Genomic DNA, 21114 nt, shown 5'->3' on the forward strand with positions numbered 1-21114 from the left:
ACATTCCTGTGTAGCTTCTCTTCTCTTCAATACGACAACAGTTTTGTGAAAAGTCAAGAGGATGACTAAAAAATTAGAAAATAAAATTTTGTGATTGTTGCTTTTTTAGAAAGTGATTTAAAGAATAATTTTTAAAAACATGAAACGTCTCTTTCTCACCCGGGGGTAAAATAGTAAAAGTTGCATTTATAAAACAACAAGAACAGTTGGGACTTGACTGAGGAAAAATGTACTGAAGAGTGTGTTTTTGTATTTTGGATTATGAAACTACCAAATAGCTTTCAGACCCCCAATGGACCACTCAGGTAGGTCCCCCAAGAGGGTTTGTATAAATATGTTAATGTGCCTACAATGCTTTATTAAATGTAATTTCCTCTGTAAATATTTAGAAAGAATTATTATGGTTTTGCTTTTGAAGTTACTATCCTAAGAGTGACTAATTTCATTTCAATACTATGATTTTTTGGCAACCAACATGAAGTCTTGAAAATTATTTGAAGAGAGAGAATGTAACACATAATTTTTCTTCCTGAAATATAGTCCCTTGAATAGACTGTCTAATGTAAAATTTGCTTTACTGTAACAACACTTCTGGGGCTTCCACGGCAGCTCAGTGGCAAAGAACATGCCCGCCAATGCAGGAGACATGGGTTCCAACCCTGGGTTGGGAATATCTCCCAGAGAAGGAAATGGCAGCCCACTCCAGTGTCCTTGCCTGGGAAATCCCATGGACAGAGGAGACTGGCGGGCTACAGCCCAGGGGTTCACAGAGAGTCATACATGACTTAGTGACTGAACAACAACAGCAACACAGCATTTCTGCTATATTTCAGCCTAGAAATCTGGAGATCTGAGAAATAGTAGGCCCCATAAATGTGTTTGCTTGGGACTCAAGACAGAATTATCAAAGATCACTGAAGCTGGAAATTCCACCTCCAGGAACAGTGAGACTCTGCCCTGGATGTGAGTATGAGGGCACAGGCAGAAATATGGAAACATCGTGCTAAAGAAGAGCAATGTTTTTTAAAAAAGATACCATAATATTGTTGCCAGAAGAGAGTCTTAGAGCTTTGATAGCAAGAATACTTGGCCAAAAAATTTTTTTCTTTTTGTTGTGAGTTATTTGATAGTTACATCCAAGGTTGAAGAATGAAGCCTCAGATTTAAAAAATTAAAGAATGTAAAAATTATATGTAGACAGCCATGTGTAAAACAGACAGCTAGTGGGAAGCTCCTGGACAGAACGGGAGCTCAGCTTGGTGTCTGGTGATAACCTGGAGGGGTGGGACAGGGTGGGGGGGAAGGAGACTCAGGAGGGAGGGGATATATGTATACCTACAGCTGATTCAGGGCTTCTCAGGTGGCGCTAGTGGTAAAGAACCCCCCCCTGCCAATGCAGGAGACATAAGAGACGCAGGTTTGATCCCTGGGTCAGGAAGATCCCCTGCAGGAGGGCATGGCAACCCACTCCAGTATTCTTGCCTGGAGAATCCCATGCACAGAGCCTGGCAGGCTACAGTCCATGGGGTCGCAAAGAGTTGGACATGACTGAAATGACTTAGCATGCACTTTATTGTACAGTGGAAACTAACACAACTTTGTAAGGTAAATATACTCTAATTGAAAAAAGAAACTCTGTAATATCCACAGAAAACGTACTTGGAGCTCTTTCTTTTCTCCCTCTCTAGCCTGTACTCCATTTCACCATGGCCTTCCTCGCTGCCGCAGATGCAGACTTTTGCTTCAACCTGTTCAGAGAGATGGACAGCAATCAAGGAAGTGAAAATGTGTTCTTTTCCTCTCTGAGCCTCTTCACTGCCCTGGCCCTGGTTCGTTTGGGTGCAAGGGGTGACTGTGCTTCTCAGATTGATAAGGTCAGTCTTGATTGCATCACCAGCCATGACTTTTGTAATCGATCATCAGGGCGAACTGTTTTTCCCAAGAGAATATTGCACTGCAATGGTCTCATGTAAAGGAAGACCTCTCAGTGGATCCCGTCCAGGGGGATGAAATAACACAGCTTGCAACCCCTGCTCTTTAAGCTGGAACATTTCCAGAACTGCAGCTTTGATCCTGTGCCTTAGTGTGGGTCTTGAAGTGTGTTTCCCATGCCAGCTTCACCTGGAGATATCAGTAGGAATTCAAAATCTTCAGCTCCAACTCAGACCTACTGAATCAGAAACTATGGGGATGGGGCCCAGCACTTGAGCTTTGATGGACATTCCAGGTGCACACGGAAGTAGAGAGCCTCAGCCTGAGTGATGGCGGCTCAGTGGTAAAGAACCTGCTGCCAATGCAGGAGACCCAAGAGACCTGGGTTAATCCCTGGGTCGGGAAGATCCCCTGGAGAACAGAATGGCAACCCACTCCAGTGTTCTTGCCTGGAAAATCACACGGACAGAGGAGCCTGGTGGGCTACAGTCCATGGGGTTGCAAGGAGTCAGACAGGACCAAGTGACTGAGCATGCACGCATACCTGAGTAATATGGATGAGAAGGAAGAGCCAGAAAGAAATGCCAGTGAAGTCCTAGCTTAGGCCCTGGTGACCTGCCCACAAATGACATAATAGTACAGTCTGGATGATGGCAGCCCACCAGGATGCTTGTCACACTGTCGCCAGTATCACCTTCCCCACCACATTTAGAAAGAGCTTATTAACTCACTCCTGTCCACTACCCTGAGTGAGACCACAGGGAGGCGAAAAGGTCATGGTTTCTCTCCCTCCTCTCAGGAACTTGCCTTCGAAATTCAGTGGGTCAGCAGCAGGTGAGATACCAGGGCCGAGCTGCATGTTGAAACTTCGATGCCCAACCTTCTGCCCACTGATTCCTCCCATTATTTTAATTCATAAACCAGTGCAAGAGGGAATGATCCCTGCCGTAACCTTTCACACTTAGGTACGTGTCGAAGGTTATTTGTGCAGTCACGGAAGCTGGAAAGACTTGTTTCACTCTCTGGACTGCTCCACCAGTGACTGATGCTAGGGAATAACCAGAGTCTAAGAATGCTGCTGTCCTAGAGCTGGGGTGGTTTCTAAGCTGGTGTGCTGAGCACGTCATGCTAACGCAATGATAACAGCCAGCTGGGAACGTCATCAGGGTCAGGCTCTGGGATAAGCTCCCCATGCATCTTATTTGATGCTTACAATAACCCTGGAGTTGGCATCATTTCCCCGGTTTTATGCAGGGGTTGTCACACCATCTCTGTGCTAGTAAACTCAGGAAGGTCTTATTCTAAAGCAGTTTTTCAACCTTGGCTCTACTGACCTTCTGGGTCAGAGAATTCTTTGTTGTGAGGGGCTGTTCCGTGCTTTATAGAAGGGTTTGCAGCACTCCCCCGCCCCTTCCTGTTGGATATCATCAGCACACCTCTCCCCCATCGTGAAAATAAAAGGTGTCCCTAGAAGCCACCAAATATCCCCAAGAGGAAGAGCTGTCTGCCCTAAGTCAGCAAACTGAAAGGTAGCTCAAAGTACATTATCATAAAGCTTCAATTATCTTGAAGCCAATATTTTGATAAATACGGGTATTGACTTTGGAAAAATCAATCTAGCAACTAATAAAAAAGATTTCCATTCATTATTTAAAATGCATAATGTTTTAGAAGCAAGTGAGTCTGTTTCTGGTACATCCACATATTCTCAAATAGCTGATCTATCTAGTGGTGATCTTGGGGAATTTTTTTTTTAAAAAACAGCTGCAGGAATTTAAAAAGTTAGTCTGACAGAAATTTTGGTCAAAAAGAAGAGAAGATTCCTTTCTCCTTGCTAAGCTTCAGTTAATTAAGTTAATTACTAGGGTGTTTTTATGAGGTAGTGAGGAAAAGGTTTAGAACTCAGAGGAGCAGACACCATTCAAAATGTTTTTTCACAAAGCCATATATATTTTACTAAAGATAGCATTACATAACAATCAATATGACTTCCAGAGTTTTACCAGCCTTCTCTTGGTTAAATCTTTCTCAAAGATGACAGAAATGGACCCTCCAACTTCCAGGCCTTATTTTAGAAAGGAAATGTGTAATGGGGCCGCCCAAGTTCAAGTTCAGTGAACAAAAGCTGGTTAGTGCTTCCCTCCACTGAGGTGACTGAAGATACAGACTTTTCTTTGCAACTTTTCCTTTTTCAGTTCTGGGGTACTGAGGGGTAAACTTTTAACATGAATGTTACAAATCAGTAAGAATTAAAAAAACCTCTTCTTGGTGACCCGATGGACTGTAGCCCACCAGGTACTTCTGTACATGGGGATTTTCCAGGCAAAAACACTGGAGTGGGTGGCCTTTCCCTTCTCCAGGGGATCTTCCCAACCCAGGGATCGAATCCAGGTCTCCTGCATTGCAGGCAGATTCGTTACCATCTGAGCCACCAGGGAAGCCCTATAATAACATAATCCAAGTAATACAACTCATGCTTTTGTTTCCTCTCCTTGTGATTACAAAATAAACTCCATGGGAAGGAGGGTCCTTGTTGAACCTTCCTTTCTTAGCGACAAATTAGCAATTTCTTTTTTTTTTTTTTGAGATTTTTTTTTTGCTTGATGTGGACCTTTTGTAAAGTCTTTATTGAATGTGTTACAATATTGCTTCTATTTTATGTGTTTTGGCCACACAAGAGGCATGTGGGATTGTAGTTTCTGGACCAGGGATGGAATCTGCAGCTCCTGCATTGGAAGGGGGTGTCTTAACCACTGGACAGTTAGGGAAGTCCCTTAAATTAGTAATTTCAGTGTTCTGTTGATGAATCATAGTCACAATGAAACTGACCACAAAACTGTGAGGCAAAATTACGAACCCTGGAATATTCTAGTCAACTTGATCAGCTGGGAAGAGGTAACCACAATATCCTTGAAGGCACTGAAGGATGAGAAAGGGCGCTGATGCTCTTCCTGCTCCACAACTGCCTAGAACTAGGGGAAAATGACACCCAGGCTTCCAGGCATAGTCCTCGATGTCTGCAAAGACCCCATTTGTGCTTTTTTAATTTACAGTAGAATGAATGTATATATCAGATTTGCCTTGTAGACTTTGCCTTGTCTCTCATTCCATCTCATATTATCACCCTAGATTAAGAGGAGGTAGAAATTGAGGTTAGGTTCCAATTCTTTGTGGCATTTAAAGACTAACAATGATACTAATAGTCTTTATAAGTTTTCATATCCCTTTCTGAGCTGTTCCATTCTCCCCAAGCCAATAAGATGGTGCTAGAACTAGGGGTCTGAGGCTTTGAAGTAGAAATCCCTCACAGAGGCCCTGATAGCAACATTGGTTTAGTTAAATTCCCATATGTGTCTCTTTACCCTGCGTCAGAACAGTCCTCCCAACCTTCTCCCTACTCCCACTCCTCACACACGAACACAGCCTGAAAGGTCCCTTAAGGCAAAGCTACATCTTTTTACAGAAAATTCAACCAATGATATTCTGAGTCACAAACTGAGACAATAGAACAAATCCACCATTGCCTGGCAGTTGTTTAGATCTTTCAGATGACTGGTTGGGGGAATATAAGATAAACGCTACTCCCATCACTGTCCATCCATGCCCAGGAGGCAGGATGCACTCTTCCCCAGACAGCTGCATTAGTGATTCTCATACGCATGGTACATTTTCCTACTTCCTATTAATGGAGCTGTTTTGCATTTCAGATCCCAGAGACAGAGGGCCTGGAAAAAGACAGATAAAGTGTAGTAAGAAATCAAGATGGGCATAGGAGCAATTATTAGAATAATGGGGTTATTGAGAGCCATGCTGAAAAAGGAAAACCCCAAACTGCTCAATTTCAAGTAATTTTTTTGTTTGTTTAGTCACTCAGTCATGTCCAACTCTGTCACTCCATGGACTGTAGCCTTCCAGGCTCTTCTGTCCATGGGATTTCCCAAGCAAGAATATTGGAGTGGGTTGCCATTTCCTTCTCCAGGGTATCTTCCAACCCAGGGATCAAACCCATGTCTCTTATGTCTCCTGTGTTGGCAGGAAGATTCTTTACCACTGAGCCACCAGGGAAGCCTCTCAAATAATCGTAGGTTCAAAAATTATATCTATCAAATCCCAATTTTTCTTCCTATTTAATATTTGCTAGATACTCAGTAACTAGTTTTCCCTTTTATGTCTTAAAAAATTATTTATTAATTGGTGGCACCAGGCCTTAGTTGTGGCACCCGGGATCTAGTTCCTTGATCAGGACTCAAACCTGGGACTCCTGGCATTGGAGGTACAGAGTCTTGGCCACTGGACCACCAGGGAAATCACTTACGTCTTGGTGCATATGTAGTTAGCCCCAATCTTGCCTCCTGTTTCATTAAACAAAGTTTCCATTTTTTTATGAGACTATTTTTGATTCTGGTTCAGGTTTAATCAGTGAGTAATTATTAAATTGATCCCCAAGAATGAGCAAACCAAAATTATTAAACATATTTCACTTTGTAGCCATTTATTTATGAATTCTCCCAGTTTGTGATACTTTCCCCAATGAATAGTCTTGTTCTAAACACATCAATAGGACAGTTGCACAGTTCATTGCCGCCCTATGTGCCAACAAACAAATACACAAACACAACCGCCAACAGTGAAACCTCCACTTGTTTTTATTAGCTCTCTTCTTGTTTGCCACTGCTTGCTGACTGCTTTCCTTGCTGCTCTTTACAGGTGCTTCACTTTAATACCTTCTCAGGACACGGGCACTCTGCTGATACTCAGGTAAAGACAATATGTTCTTCTAGAGAAAGAGACTGTAAGAATCGATTTAGAAAAATCCCCATCTCACTAATATATCATGTGTCATTCAGATTTCTGTATTGTGGGTATTCCAGATACAATTTTTGATAATTTATTTGTAAATTATCAAGTAAGCCAATATTTTACTTACGTGTTAGCTAAAATTTGGCAAGATAGTGTGGAACTAAATGTTTGCGTTTTATCCTTTGATATTCACAGTCAACTTACATTGGTAAAATGAATTATTTAGTACATGCATTAGACAAATTCATTATCTTCTGTTAATAGTTTTATTTTAAGGTTATTTATTTATTTCACTAACTCCTTTAATTAACTTTGATCACAGACACTATTTTGAGAAAGGGTGAAAAATTTTAGATGTATATGACACTGTTTCCTGCTTTAATAAGCATCATTGCTTTAAATTCTTTTATGATAATATTATACATGTTTTATTTCATGTGTAAAAAGAGTAGACATATCTTTGCAGCCCAAGAATAATTTTTTATAAATCTTTTTAACAGCAGCCAGGACTCCAATCTCAACTGAAAGGAGTTCTGTCTGATATAAACACATCCCACAAGGATTATGAACTCAGCATTGCCAATGGACTTTTTGCAGAAAAAGTATTTGATATTCGAAAGGTAAGTGCAGGCTCCTATGTTAGATGGTTATTTCTGTTATGAACCTGAGTCTTGTTCAATTCATCATCTGAATAAAGGCTTGTACCTTTCCATGGGGCCATACCAAGGTGATATTTTTTTTTCCTGTCACTATTAATTAGGTTTCCAGATGCTTCTCAATATTATCACTTTATTTCCAAAGTACAACTTTTCTTCACCTGAGTGATCACATATTCAGGGTCACTAGACTGACATGCTCCAAGACAGAGAGAGCTTGTCCACTGGCAGCCATGTCCGCTGGAGTTAGAATTGGGGTGGGAGGAGCAGACAATGCATTTACGGTTGTCTATGGGCAGCAGAGAAAAAGCCTATCCACCTTTCCTTTGAGTTTTCCATCTTCTAGGACAGTTCTTCATCCCCAGTGCTGAGTTCACCTCCCTTTTTTCCTCAGCTATGCCCTTCCATCTCTCCTCCCAGCAGTTACTTATCTTTTCAATAAGATCACTCATAAAAGGGGGCTTCCCCAATGGCTCAGCTTGGAAGGAATCCACTTACAATGCAGCAGACACAGGAGACATGGGTTCAATCTATGGGTCAGGAAGATCCCTGGAGTAGGGAATGGCTACCCACTGCAATTTTCTTACCTAATCCCATGGACAGAGGAGTCTGGTGGGTACAGACATGGTGTTGCAAAGAGTTGGGCATGACTGAGCACGTGGCACACACTTATAAAAGAGTTCTTGGTAAGAGACATAGTCGTATAAGACTGGCCAATGGTAGAATTGCAGCTAAGACAACACAGGAGGTGAATAACTTGAGGTCAGCAGCCTGATTTTTGGTACTACTACATGGTGTTTGAATTACCAATTCACTCATCATGGAATTCTCCTCATTCAAAGACGAGCAAGTCCCAGAACGCACTCTTGCATTCTGGTGTGCCTGACCCATCATTGCTATGACAACCAGAAGCTGGTAGCACTGTTCAAGCAGACACAGTGGCCACGATTCTCTGGGGGAAGTCTGTTCTCCCTTTTAATTCTCCACGTCTCACACAACTATAAAAACTCCACCCCGTGACATCTTTGGGCTGGTCTCCGCTTGCATCTTCTCCAGCTCTCTGTGTCCCGCCCAGCCATTAATGCTTCGTGTGTCTGTCACCCACTCAGATTCTTTGCCCTTTCCAGCACCACTCCTGAATTGTCTGGCAACTTGTCAATTATGAAGCATTAGGTCACTCTGCTTTTAATCCTCCCAAAGGTATCCTACACAAGTTTCACAGGAGCCACCGTGATGTTCAGCCCACAGTTTGAGTCTCAGTGCCCACGATGCTGTTGTGTTCCTGAGGGACCCTCAGCCATAGCCTGCATGCTGACGTGTCTATCACGGTGCTGTTTACAGCGGCTTGTGTCCATGTTCCTTTTTCTGACTCTCTTTGCAATGTGCCCAGAAGCACAGGAAAGGTGAGATCTAATCAAGAACAGTGAAAACAAGACAGCCAGTTTTTTTCCTCCCAAACATTTAAAAGTATAATAAGTTATTCTAAAAACTACTTTTGATTTAAATGTACCTATCATCAAATTTCAATCAGATAGATCAGTACAAAGATAGATAATCTCCAAGCTTCTTACATTTCTTCTTATAACACTTTTTAACTCACATTTGAGTATGGGTTCAAATAAGAGGATACATATTCTACTAGAATTGATAAAGATAATATTGTGTAAATAGTCTCTGTGAAAATATGGTATTATAGAAGACCCAACCACTATCTCTGATCCCATGTTCTCCCTCCTCCCCCAATCCTTGCTAAATGTGCCTTGCTTAGGACCGCTGTACATGTTATTCCATGCCTGATTCTGCCACTGTTTCGAATAAACTTAGTGTCCCTATGGATGATTCAGCTTCCACAGTTTCCTGACCTTCTCTTTACACCATTATAGATACCTGAGCCACACCCTGAAACTCATCAGCAACCTGAAGTCCACAACTCCAGTTTCCCAGCATAGTCACACCGTCGCGTGCCTCTCATTCTTTCATCCCCACTCTACCTGTTCTGCAGCTGCACTGAGTCATCCGCTCTCTTGATCTCCCGACTTTCTCTCAGCAAATCAGCTCTCCCGGCCTAGCTTTACTCCTGCACTGAACTACTCTCGGCTATTCCTTCCCTATTCTCTGCCCCCAGCAAAGCCCTGAATCAGGATCAGTGCTGTGACTTCACTCATAGCTGTGCCTGGGCTACAAAAGAATGCGTGTGGGGAGCCTGGACGTGTGCACTTACCACCACCACCGCGACGTGGCGGTCTCCCTGCCGTCCCAGTCAGATGTTCTTCGTGGTGTCCAACAGCCAGCTTTGGTGTTTCATTCCTGACAGCAGTTTCTGAAAACTCTCCTACTTCTCTCAGTTTCCCGACAACCCCTTACTACCACCATCAGTTTCAATTGAAGTTCTTGTCTTCTACTTGACAAAGAGAATAGAGGCAGGACTCATATCCCAACCTATTTGCTGATCTTTCCCCCTCTTTCCATCAATTTCAGAGGGAACAGTTTTCCTAAACGGTCAATTCCTCCACTGCTTTCTTGCCTCCTACACCCTTCCTTGGTGTTATCATTTCATCAATATTCTTTATTGGGCTTTTACTACACTACCTTCTTCTTTCTCATAGCATATAAATATATGTACAAGGTACCTTTTTTTCTAAAGTTTTTCTTTAGAAGCTGCTTAATGATTCTCCTTCCCATCTTATTGTTTCTCACTCTGAAAATGTAAGCTTGAAAAGTCCAGCTTAATGAAAGAATAATATGTACTCTCGGAGTCCATTCCCCCCGCCCCCCTTTTACTCCTCAATCCATTGCAATCTGGCTTCTATGTTAAATGCTCCCCTGAAATCCTTTTTATGAAGTTGACTGCTGCCTTCCATGTGGACACCCAAGCTATGAACACTTTGCAGTTTTTATCTTATTTGCCTCTTCATAGTATTCAACATGAATGATGTTCACTGAAACTCTCCCCTCTCATTGTTTTTATGGTATTGATTTCTCCTGGTTTTCTACTCAGTCTCTTTATTTCATCTCAGTCTCTTTTGTTTATATTTGTTCCTCCAGGCATCCCTAAAGTACTAGTGTTCTTTAAACTTTCTGTCCTCAGCCATCTTCCATTTTCAGTTGACTTTCTTACCCAGGGAGAGATTGCATGTTCAAACAGTGTGTAGTTCTTTAGCCTTGTTCTCCCTGCCTCCTGCCAGTCCTCAGACGGGCACCTCCAGACTCTCATGTGCCATCCCTTCTGTCCTCTGATTTCTCTTTCTTCTGTGTTCTCTCTCAGTGAATTATCCACCAAGTATTTGGGTCAAATTTGTCTTCTCCTTTTCCTTAAGCTTCACAGTCCCTTAGTGAAGAAGACTTATTAGGTCTTCCTTCTACTTTTCAAAAGAAAGGCTATATTGAAATAATCTGAAACTTACAGAAAAGTTGCAAGTATTATAGAGAAGAAAAAATTTTTTTCCTGAACCATTGGAGATCCCTAATCATATTTGAAGTCTTTGGTGTAATCCTACAAACAATGAGATTCTCCTACATAAGCACAGTGCAACCATCATAATCAGGAAATTCACACTGTTATATCATTATCAGCTAATCTTTAGATCTGTTTGAATCTAAGCAATCATCACTACATCATCCCATAGCAAAATAGTTTACTTCAGAATCATGCATTGTGTTTTGTTGGTATGTATCTTTAGTATCTTTCAATTTGGAACAGTTTCCTAGCCTTTTTTTGACTTTAAGGATCTTGACACTTTTAATGATTATTCATAATGTCCAGTTTTAGACTAGTTATATTTTAGAATGTCCTTCAGTGTGAATCTGTTTGATGTTTCTTCATAATTAGAGTCATATTTTTTCCAGCTCTATTGAGACATAATTAACATATAACACTGTGTAAGTCTAAGGTGTACAAAAAGTTGATCTGATACTCTTATATGTCATAAAAGTCTTCCCTGGTGCTCAGACAGTAAAAAATCTACCTGCAGTGTGGAAGACTGGTGTTTGATCCCTGGGTCGGGAAGATCCCCTGGAGAAGGGAATGACAACTCACTCCAGTATTCTTGCCTGGAGAATCCCATGGACAGAGGAGCCTGGCGGGCTACAGTCCATGGGGTTGCAAAGAGTTGGACACGACTGAGCAACTAACACACATATGTTGCAAATGGTTATCACCATTTCTTTAGATCACTCCTCCATCTGATTTGATAGAAAACATCACAGGTATTGTTTTATTTTCATCATATTATCCTTATTGCTCCTCTGGCAGGATTTTGATTAATCCTATTGCTGACAGTGTTATCTTTGATCACTTGATTGAGGTGATATCTGCTAGGTTTCTTGAACAGTTTTTCAGTAGAATGAGGATGACACAAACAAGGGGCAAGAGGTAGGAGGCTCCTGAAATATTTACGGTGAGAAAGCAGTGGTGAAGCTGAGGGGGTGCGTATTAGCCATAACCTGTGTTGGTCTCAATGCATTTCAGTGTGCTTGCTATGCAAATTCAACTTCAAGTTCTCTGGTCCTCCCTCCCAGCCATAGTTCTTCACCTTTGAGGCAGGATGTAGTCCTTGAGTAAGGTAGTGGAAATGAGGGGACAATTTCAAATGTATATTTCTTATGGTGCTTAGTTGGTGGTGATTTGTAAGTACAAGAACTATATTTATTACTTATAAAGCTGCATATCATTTATATTTATAGGACTATATTGAGTGTGCTAAGAAATTATATAATGCCAAAGTGGAAAGAGTTGACTTTACAAATGATGTGGAAGACACCAGATATAAAATTAACAAATGGATTGAAAATGAGACCCATGGTGAGTGCAAAGCCCTGTTTTTCTGCAAGATTGTCAGTTATATGTGACTATTAAGAACTCCCAATGTTAAAGTTGGGAGTCTTTTGTATATATGAGAAACTGTGCCTGCTTATCAGAAGTAATGATTGTTGTTATTTAAAATTGCTCAAGGTTTTGTCCAGGGAATTCCCAGGTGGCACAATGGTAAAGAATTCACCTGCCAATGCAGGAGACACATCTTCCCTGGGTTGGGAAGATCCCCTGCAGGAGGAGATGGCAACTCATTCCAGTATTCTTGCCAGGAAAATCCCATAAACAGCAGAGCCTGGTCGGCTATAGTCCATGGGTCTCAAAGAATTGGACACAACTGAGCATACACACACATAGGTTTTTATGACACTCTGTTGAAAAAATAAATTTAATTTTAAATTCTCTTCATTTATCAAAATTATATATCTGGCAATGGTGGTTCCTTTCATAAAAAAGAATATTTCTTTATTGACAAGTCTCTTTCCAACTAAAAATGAAATTCAGCTAATGGTCTGGTTTAGTACCAAACAAATAAAGAAATCTATTTATTGTTTTCTTAGTCAATGATTCCAAAGCTTGTCATTTCTTTACCTAAGAAATGGCCTTAATTTATACTCTGAACAATATATATATTTTCTGAGTTTGGTTCCATTTCAAAAATATGAGACATGTAACTTGCACCCTTAAGTACAAACATTCAAAAGCATATAATTATTCCAGAAAGTAAGAATACAGTGGCTCAGTTTTGCTTTTGCTCATTCATTCATCATTACTTCAGTAGAGCTAATTTGACCATTAGCTACCATGTATTTCAAATATACTCTTCATAAATCAAAAAACTATGCAATTAGTTTTCTAATGTTGTTCAGTTGCTCAGTCGTGTCTGACTCTTTGCAACCCTAAAGCATGCCAGGCTTCCTTGTCCTTCACCATCTCCTGGAGTTTGCTCAAATTCATGTCCATTGAGTTGGTGATGCCATCCAACCATCTCATCTTCTGTCATCCCCTTTCCTCTTGCCTTCCGCTTAGTGTTAAAGTATTTTGGCACATCAAATTACTACTACCTTTCTTTATTTGGAGCAGTAATTTATTTTCCCTTCTTCCTTTCTCACGCAAATCTATGTATAATTATTCTCACTGTGATGAGGGCATGGACTCAATACTTATTTAGAGGAACACTTCAAAATGATGTCAATATTCCAATAAACCTACCTTGGCCTTATTAGGTTTTATTCCTCCTCCTCCCACCACCCTCCACTCCCTCTTCAATCCTACACACACTGCCAAAGTCATCCTTTATAAAGGCAAATCTGATCCATCATGACCATGCCCTTTTTCGTGTTTCAGTGAATCTTGAACAATGCTTTTCCATCGCCTTCAAGATAATAAAAAATTCATATCAGACGTTCCAAGCTCAATTATCTGGCTCCTGCCACCAACCTTTCCAATCTTACTCTTCCTATTGAATCAGAATAAGTTAGGATTTTCCCAAATACAGTTAGCTCTCCAAAGCTTCCAAGTTTTGAATAAAGAGTCCCAACGTTTTGGAAATTCTCCCTGGCGCTCACCTTGCCCTCAGCTCAAGCAGGTGGCCTGGCCATAGACACTGTGTTTCCACCCCACACTGAGCACAGGGCTGTGACCCCAGGATGCTGCAACTGCATTAAGGTGGTGCCCCCACTACACTGGACTTGTTAATGAACGTTCATGAGGCCAACACACAGTGAAGCCAAACAAACTGAACCATCAGAGTTTGGAAGCAGAGAAAGGTTTACTGCAGGACCAAGTAAGTGGTCCCTGTGGTGGACCCAAAAAGCCCTGAGCTCCTGGAAGAGTTTCAGCAAAGCATTTTTAAAAGCCAGGGGAGGTGGGGAGTTGCAGAGTTTGTGATCAGCTCGTGAAGAATTCTCTGGTTAATGCTGAGGCACCAGGGTGGTGTCACAGAGGTTCACGTTCTCAGTCCTTAGGCTCCAAGAGGCTTGAGGCTATGGGCTCTGGTGTTAGGCAGTTAACATCCTCCATTTGGTACGGGGGAGGTTTTTCATATATGCAAGACAACTCAGGAAATGTGGGAATGCTAAGTCCCTTCAGTTGTGTCTGGCTCTTTGTGACCCCACGGATGGTAGTCCACCAGGCTCCTCTATCCATGGAATTCTCCAGGCAAGAATACTGGAGTGGGTTGCCATTTCCTCCTCCAGGGGAGCTTCCCGACCCAGAGACCGAACCCAGATCTCCTGCATTGCTGGCAGATTCTTCACCATCTGAGCCACTGGGGAAACCCATTATATTCCTGAGTCTCCTGCTTCTCTTACATTGGCAGGCAAATTCTTTGTAACTAGTGCCACCAGCAAATGTGTATCAAATACTATTATCTAGGCACTTCAGAGAGGAGCTAAAGGAGAGGGTATGTGGGAAGGCCTGCCCAGGGAAGGCCCCATAGGATCCTGTTCAGTATCCAGAATAGTGCAAGGCATTTAGCAAAAATCTCATGAACATGGAATGTAGGAATTAACCCATTCAATGAAATGGCATTAAACTATACTTGGAATGCTATGGCCTCATCAATGGAATAAATGAAGGCAGTTTGGTGTCTATGAGTAGGGAAGGTCTCTGAGAATTGTCTTCTTGGGCCAGAATCCTGTTTTATGTGACTTTGTACAAATTACTTTTCTATGCCCTAGATTTCTCAGCAGGCAACAGAAATAATAGTAGTGCCTTCCCTACAGGGATTTTGTGAGAATTAAACCAAATATTGCACATAAAGCATTGCACATGGAAAGTGCTGGACAAAATAATTGATCACAGATTATTACTGATATCATGATCATTTAAATTATGTGATAAGAAAAATATTCATCTTGTCTTTAGCTTTTTAAAATTTGCATTTTTTTCTCAATTTATTTTTCAAAAGGCAAAATCAGGGATGTCTTTCATGAAGGTACCATAAGCTCATCTGCTGTGATGGTGCTGGTGAACGCTGTATACTTCAAAGGCAAGTGGGAGTCAGCCTTCACCAAGAGCCAGACACAAAATTGCCATTTCAGATCCCCCAAGGTATGGAATTCTGTTTAATTTAGAAAGGTTTTTGCCAATAATATGCCTTTACAGGGCTTCCCCAGTGACTCAGATAGTAAAGAAACCACCTGCAATGCAGGAGACCTAGGTTCAATCCCTGGATTGGGAAGACCCCCTGGAGAAGGGCACAGCAATCCACTCCAGTATTCTGGCCTGGAGAATCCCATGGACAGAGGAGCCTGGTGGGCTACAGTCCATGGAGTCGCAGAGTTGGACATGACTGAGAGACTAATACTTTCATTTTCACACAATAATCTTAGTAAAGTAGAAACATCAAAGACTTTGTAGTCAGACATGCCACGTTAGGGTCCTTACCTTGCTTCATAGGAGTTACCTTGTCTTAGCACATGAACCTTAAACCCATAGTCTTTCTCACAAGTAAAACCAAGTTATTCCATTAGTTCACCTAGAACATTCCTTTCAATACTTTGGTCACCTGATGCCAAGAGCTGACTCATTGGAAAATACCCTGATGCTGGGAAAGATTGAGGGCAGGAGAAGAGGATTACAGAGGATGAGATGGTTAGATATCATCACCAACTCAATGGACATAAATCTGAGCAAACTCTGGAGATTAAGAAGGACAGGGAAGACTGGACTGTTGCATTCCATGGCGTACAAAGAGCTAGACATGACTTTGTGACTGAACAACAACAACAAGTTCCTTTCAATCCTCAGTCTTTCATGTTGAAGCATAGAAATTCAGATTTAATGTTTAAACATAGTTTTATTTTTAAGTGGAAAATGCTATTGAAACGTTCTTTCTGCACCTTTCTATATCAGAAGTTTTAGACACGAGTGCAGAGAGCTCGTGGAAATCGAAAATGACTGAGGAGTGAGGAGATGGGCAGTAAGAGGTTGCCTAGCAGGCTGTGTCTGTGGGGAGAGGAGCGCTTTGGGAGGACGGAGAAGAAACTTGAGCAGAGTAGATCAGACGCCAGGAGGACTTGGAGTTTGGTGGCCTTTAGCACCTGCATGGAGGCCGGCCAGTCCTGCTGTGTGCCCTTAGCTGCAGGGTCCCAAGGAGAGCCCAACTCAGGAGCAAGTCTATAATGTAGGTGCCTCTATGAGAACATAGAGAGGAGCATAGAAGTATTTTGAAAATCCTAAGTGAAAAAACTGAAACCTAATAAATCCTAGTAAACCATAACTCTGTCTGATAGAGATGTTAGCTGTGTAATTGCAAGATGAAGCATATTAGACAGTCCCAGAATTGTAATGGGGCTTCCCAGGTGGCGCTAGTGGTAAAGAATCCACCTGCCAATGCAGGAGATGCAGGAGACTCAGGTTTGATCCCTGGGTAGGGAAGATCCCCTGGAGGAGAGCATGGCAATCCACACCAGTATTCTTGCCTGGAAAATTCCGTGGACAGAGGAGCCTGGCGGACTACAGTCCATGGGATTGCAAAGAGTTGAACATGACCAAGTGCACACACACAGAATTTTAATGACTGAGGCTGACAGTGTTAATGGTATTTGGAAATGAGCTTTTATTTCCCACTCTTTCCTTCAACTCCTCTGATAGACTGCATTTGTTAACTCATTTCCATAAATGAAAATGAAGCATGACTCTTTCCTGCACTGTCTGTGGGGTTTTGTTTGTTTGTATTTTGCTCCTAAATAATGGCTTATTTAAATAAATATGAGTATGTGCAAATAAAATATCTGTAAGTATTAACATAAAGTATAATAACATTGTTTAAAATAATCTTCCTGACTATATCCCTTATAATAGAGTTCTAATATATAACTCATAATATAACATGCTGTAGAATCTATATCACTTGACAGCTTTGGTTCCATCCAAAACTGGTGAAGTCATCCCTTCGTTAAGAAGTCTGGTTTCCACCTTTCTCCAGCATAACGCAACTGTGGGAATTGTCCCTGCCCTAGCTTGGAAATGAGACTTTGCGGCTCGGCCCCCGTGGTTCCAGAGTCAGGGAGAAGGCACCTGCCTGTCTCACTAGGAAGGCGCCTTCTTTTCTTTACTGCATCACGTGTGCTCTTTCTGGGGTTTGGATTCTTGGTCACAAAGGACAATCTTTCTGGAGGAGGAAGAACCCATGATTCAAGCGTAAGATTTACCCGTCCTCCTCCGTAGGATCTTCTTTCGTAAAGGGAACTTTTATACAAATACTGAAAAACTTGCAGAATCACAATATCTTTTAGAAAGACAGTTTATTATCTCTCTATTATGTTTCTAAATCTAGAAGTGGTATCCTAAAGATAAGAGCTACAGTGTTTCCCTCAAGTTAATTTGTCAAATATTTCGCAGGAATTTAAAAACAGCTTTACAACACCCCATTATTAAATTGTAATTTTTATAACACTTGCCTGTATTTTACTTCTATAGAGAAAAATCTATAGCAATCACTTGAAATTATAATGCTATTTAATAATTATTCATGACATGATATAGACATTTTCAGATAAAACACTAAATGCAAGACAATGTTCCAAGTGCTAGCTATAGTAAGGCACATAATCTTTAAAACAATCCTATGCAATAGAGACTGTGTTTACCTCCATTACAGAGATGAGGTGTAGAGACATAGAGAGGCGAAGTAACTTTCCCAAGGTCACACAGTTGGTGAGTTTTAAGCTCAGGTAGTTACTCTCAAAATCTGTGGTTTTACTCGAGATGTGGACCAATAGGACCACCACTGGCAGCAAGTTGGGGAAAATCCACTGGAAAGAAAAACCTGCAGCACTATTCTCATTGTATTTGGTCAATAAATGAAATAAGGCGGGCTTTAATTTTTGTTTTTTTTTTTAATGACTTGACTTTCAGTGTCCTGGGAAAGCAGTGGCCATGATGCATCAAGAACGGAAGTTCAATTTGTCTGTCATTAAAGATCCATCCATGCAGGTTCTTGAGCTCAGATATCATGGTGGTATAAGCATGTACATAATGCTGCCGGATAATGACCTATCCCAAGTAAGTTACCACTGTTGCTCTCACTGCTGGGGAATAAGAAGACATCTAGGACCCTTGATTGTGTTCTTATCTATCAACTTCAAGATTTCAGGTTGTTAGAATTAGTCACTTACCCATTTGTTCATTTATTAATCCAAGATTTGTAAACTATGTTCATATGAAAACTTTTCCTGTTATAAATCTGGAATAATCTATGATCAATTCTCAGTGTTAAGGAGTTGGTGAGTTCAATTTGTGAGTCACTTTGGGGCAGTGGTTTTGGAAAGATATATGTGGCCCCTCACCCTGTCACTAGGGGCTTCCCAGATGGCTCAGTGGTAAAGAATCCACCTGTCAAGAAGGAGACATGGGTTCGATCTCTGGGTCCGGAAGATCCCCTGGAGAAGGAAATGGCTACCCACTCTAGTGTTCTTGCCTGGAGAATTTCATAGACAGAGGAGCCTGGCGGGCTATAGTCCATGTGTTTGCAAAGTCAGACACGACTGGGTACACACACACACACGCATGCACTATGTCACTAAGGGTCCTAGCTGTGCACCTTGGGCACATCTCCCTACACTGTCTTGAGCTAGTTGTCACACATGTGGAGTAGGAGGGTCAATTTGTGTCCAAATTTTCCAGTGTGGGCGCCTGCGCTGGGGGATGCTGATCGCACAATTCTGGAGGCTACAGCTCTGACCTCCTTGCTGTTGGCTACCCGGGGTTCCACTGGTTTACTCCTGCATGTTATGCAAATGTTATTTTCCATGTCTTTCATGAGGCAGAAATGGTCAGGAAACACTGATTCAAATGACTGCTGAGTTCCTTTCTCCCTCTCATGATCTCTGATTCCCAAATTCCTTCACTTGCTCACTGTTCCACTTGGTCTATATATGTTAATATGTGGGCAGAGAACGAAATGCCTTGAAATATCAATACAAATAAACCACACCTTGTCATAGCAGAGCAAATTAAACATATGATTCATTCAAGAGTACTTGAACCATTTGTTTTAATCATTTCCCATTTCTAGACTCCCCTGGCACCCTTTCACATACTTACAAGCAAATATCCAGGAGAGAATTGTTAGGGAAAACCATATACCTCTGTAGCTATTGTTTCATCTGTTTCTTAACCATATGGTTCTAAGTTGCCTTGTAACTATTTCTACAGATTGAAAACAAACTGACTTTTCAGAATCTAATGGACTGGACCAATCCAAGAAAAATGAAATCTCAGTATGTCGAAGTGTTTCTACCTCAGTTCAAGATAGAGAAGAATTATGAAATCAAGCACTACTTAGAAGCCCTAGGGCTGAGAGCTATCTTTGATGAATACAGAGCTGATCTCTCTGGTATAGCTGCAGGAGGCCGTCTATATGTATCAAAACTGATGCACAAGTCTTACATAGAGGTCACCGAGGAGGGCACAGAGGCCAGTGCTGTCACAGGGAGCAACATCGTAGAAAAGCAGCTGCCTGAGTCGAGTGTGTTCCGAGCTGATCACCCATTCCTATTTATAATCAGGAAGGATGACATCATCTTGTTCAGTGGCAAAGTCTCTTGCCCTTGAAACTACAATTGGTTTTTATTAGAACAGAAGCAACAACATCAAGGAACCACCACAAGGAAGTAGATTTAAGTTTAATTGGAAGCATGTGATGACTCCTTTAGGTTTACTTCCTTCTAACATTGATCAGCAGAAGATTTGGGTGACTTGACTTGACCTGGTTGATTGTCCTGATCTTGCTCTTAGCATTTCTACCACCATCAGGCCCACCTCTTTCTAATTTCATTGTCTTTCTATCCACACTGATTTCTACCAGTCTTCACCATAGCCACTTGCACAAAGATCTGGGTATACTATCTGGGAACTGTGGAATGCTCTACCTGTAATGTTAGAGAAGTAATGTAGAAGCAGCCCTAGGGATATTTTTTGAGACTGTAGTTATCACAGATATTCTAGTTTCATTGCAAATATCTAGGAAGAAGATCCAGCTGCTGGAAATAAGTGTCAAGGATAACTTTTCCTGCTGAGCTAAGAAGACATCAGAATTGACTTTTCATATATCTGGTTTGAAATTAGTATCTAATCTAGATGCTAAAAATTATGGATTTAGGATTGGGAACCAGCAAAATATTTCATCAATAATTTTGAGTTGACACCTTTCAGCCTTTCCTTGGTAGAGATTTGATGTGTACATAGCTTTTCAAATATTAAATTAGTGTCTTTTAACTTTTGCCATTTGTTTATAGCATATTATTTCATATGATGTGTAGTTTGTTCTTTTTCTTTATTTATCAGAATAAAGAAATACAAAATAATTATACCTTGTGATTGTTCTTGGACGAATTGTGGGAGTATTGGCACTCTTTTCTAGGCCAAGCAAGCAACTAAAAGAAAGAATGCTTTTTTAATATAAATATGATTTGGTCAATGTTGCTATTTTATTGCACACAAAAGTTACTTTTACAGATACTTACATAAGCAGATCATTTAATTTAAAATTAAATATTAGGATTTAAGTTCATAAGGTTACATAATTTGCATATATCCAGTTCAGTTCAGTTCAGTCGCTCAGTCGTGTCTGACTCTTTGCATCCCCATGAATCGCAGCACACCAGGCCTCCCTGTCCATCACCAACTCCCGGAGTCTACCCAAACCCATGTCCATCGACTCAGTGATGCCGTCCAGCCATCTCATCCTCTGTCATCCCCTTCTCCTCCTGCCCCCAATCCTTCCCAGCATTAGGATCTTTTCCAATGAGTCAACTCTTCGCATGAGGTGGCCAAAGTACTGCAGTTTCAGCATCAACATCAGTCCTTCTAATGAACATCCAGGACTGATCTCTTCTAGGATGGACCGGTTGGATCTCCTTGCAGTCCAAGGAACTCTCAAGAGTCTTCTCCAACACCACAGTTCAA

At 41.3% G+C, this 21114-nt stretch overlaps 1 protein-coding gene across 8 annotated transcripts in view; it reads left to right on the forward strand.

Annotated features, from left to right (window-relative positions):
- SERPINB7 (serpin family B member 7) overlaps positions 1 to 20514 on the forward strand; it is a 37272-nt gene extending 16758 nt beyond the window's left edge. For 5 of the 8 annotated variants that reach the window (XM_043444489.1, XM_043444485.1, XM_043444490.1 and 2 more), the window contains 7 exons: positions 1689 to 1874; positions 6640 to 6690; positions 7233 to 7352; positions 12072 to 12189; positions 15110 to 15252; positions 18064 to 18210; positions 19363 to 20514. In XM_043444489.1, the coding sequence (XP_043300424.1) occupies positions 1707 to 1874; positions 6640 to 6690; positions 7233 to 7352; positions 12072 to 12189; positions 15110 to 15252; positions 18064 to 18210; positions 19363 to 19761 (1146 nt within the window). In that variant the 5' untranslated portion in view covers positions 1689 to 1706 and the 3' untranslated portion in view covers positions 19762 to 20514. Of the gene's footprint in view, positions 306 to 833; positions 964 to 1688; positions 1875 to 6639; positions 6691 to 7232; positions 7353 to 12071; positions 12190 to 15109; positions 15253 to 18063; positions 18211 to 19362 lie in introns of all 8 variants that reach the window. The other 3 variants (XM_043444487.1, XM_043444488.1, XM_043444491.1) reach the window with 3 other exon arrangements.
- The last annotated feature ends 600 nt before the right edge of the window (positions 20515 to 21114 follow it).

This window comes from Cervus canadensis, chromosome 23 (genome assembly GCF_019320065.1).
Source record: "Cervus canadensis isolate Bull #8, Minnesota chromosome 23, ASM1932006v1, whole genome shotgun sequence".
Lineage (NCBI taxonomy): Eukaryota > Metazoa > Chordata > Mammalia > Artiodactyla > Cervidae > Cervus > Cervus canadensis.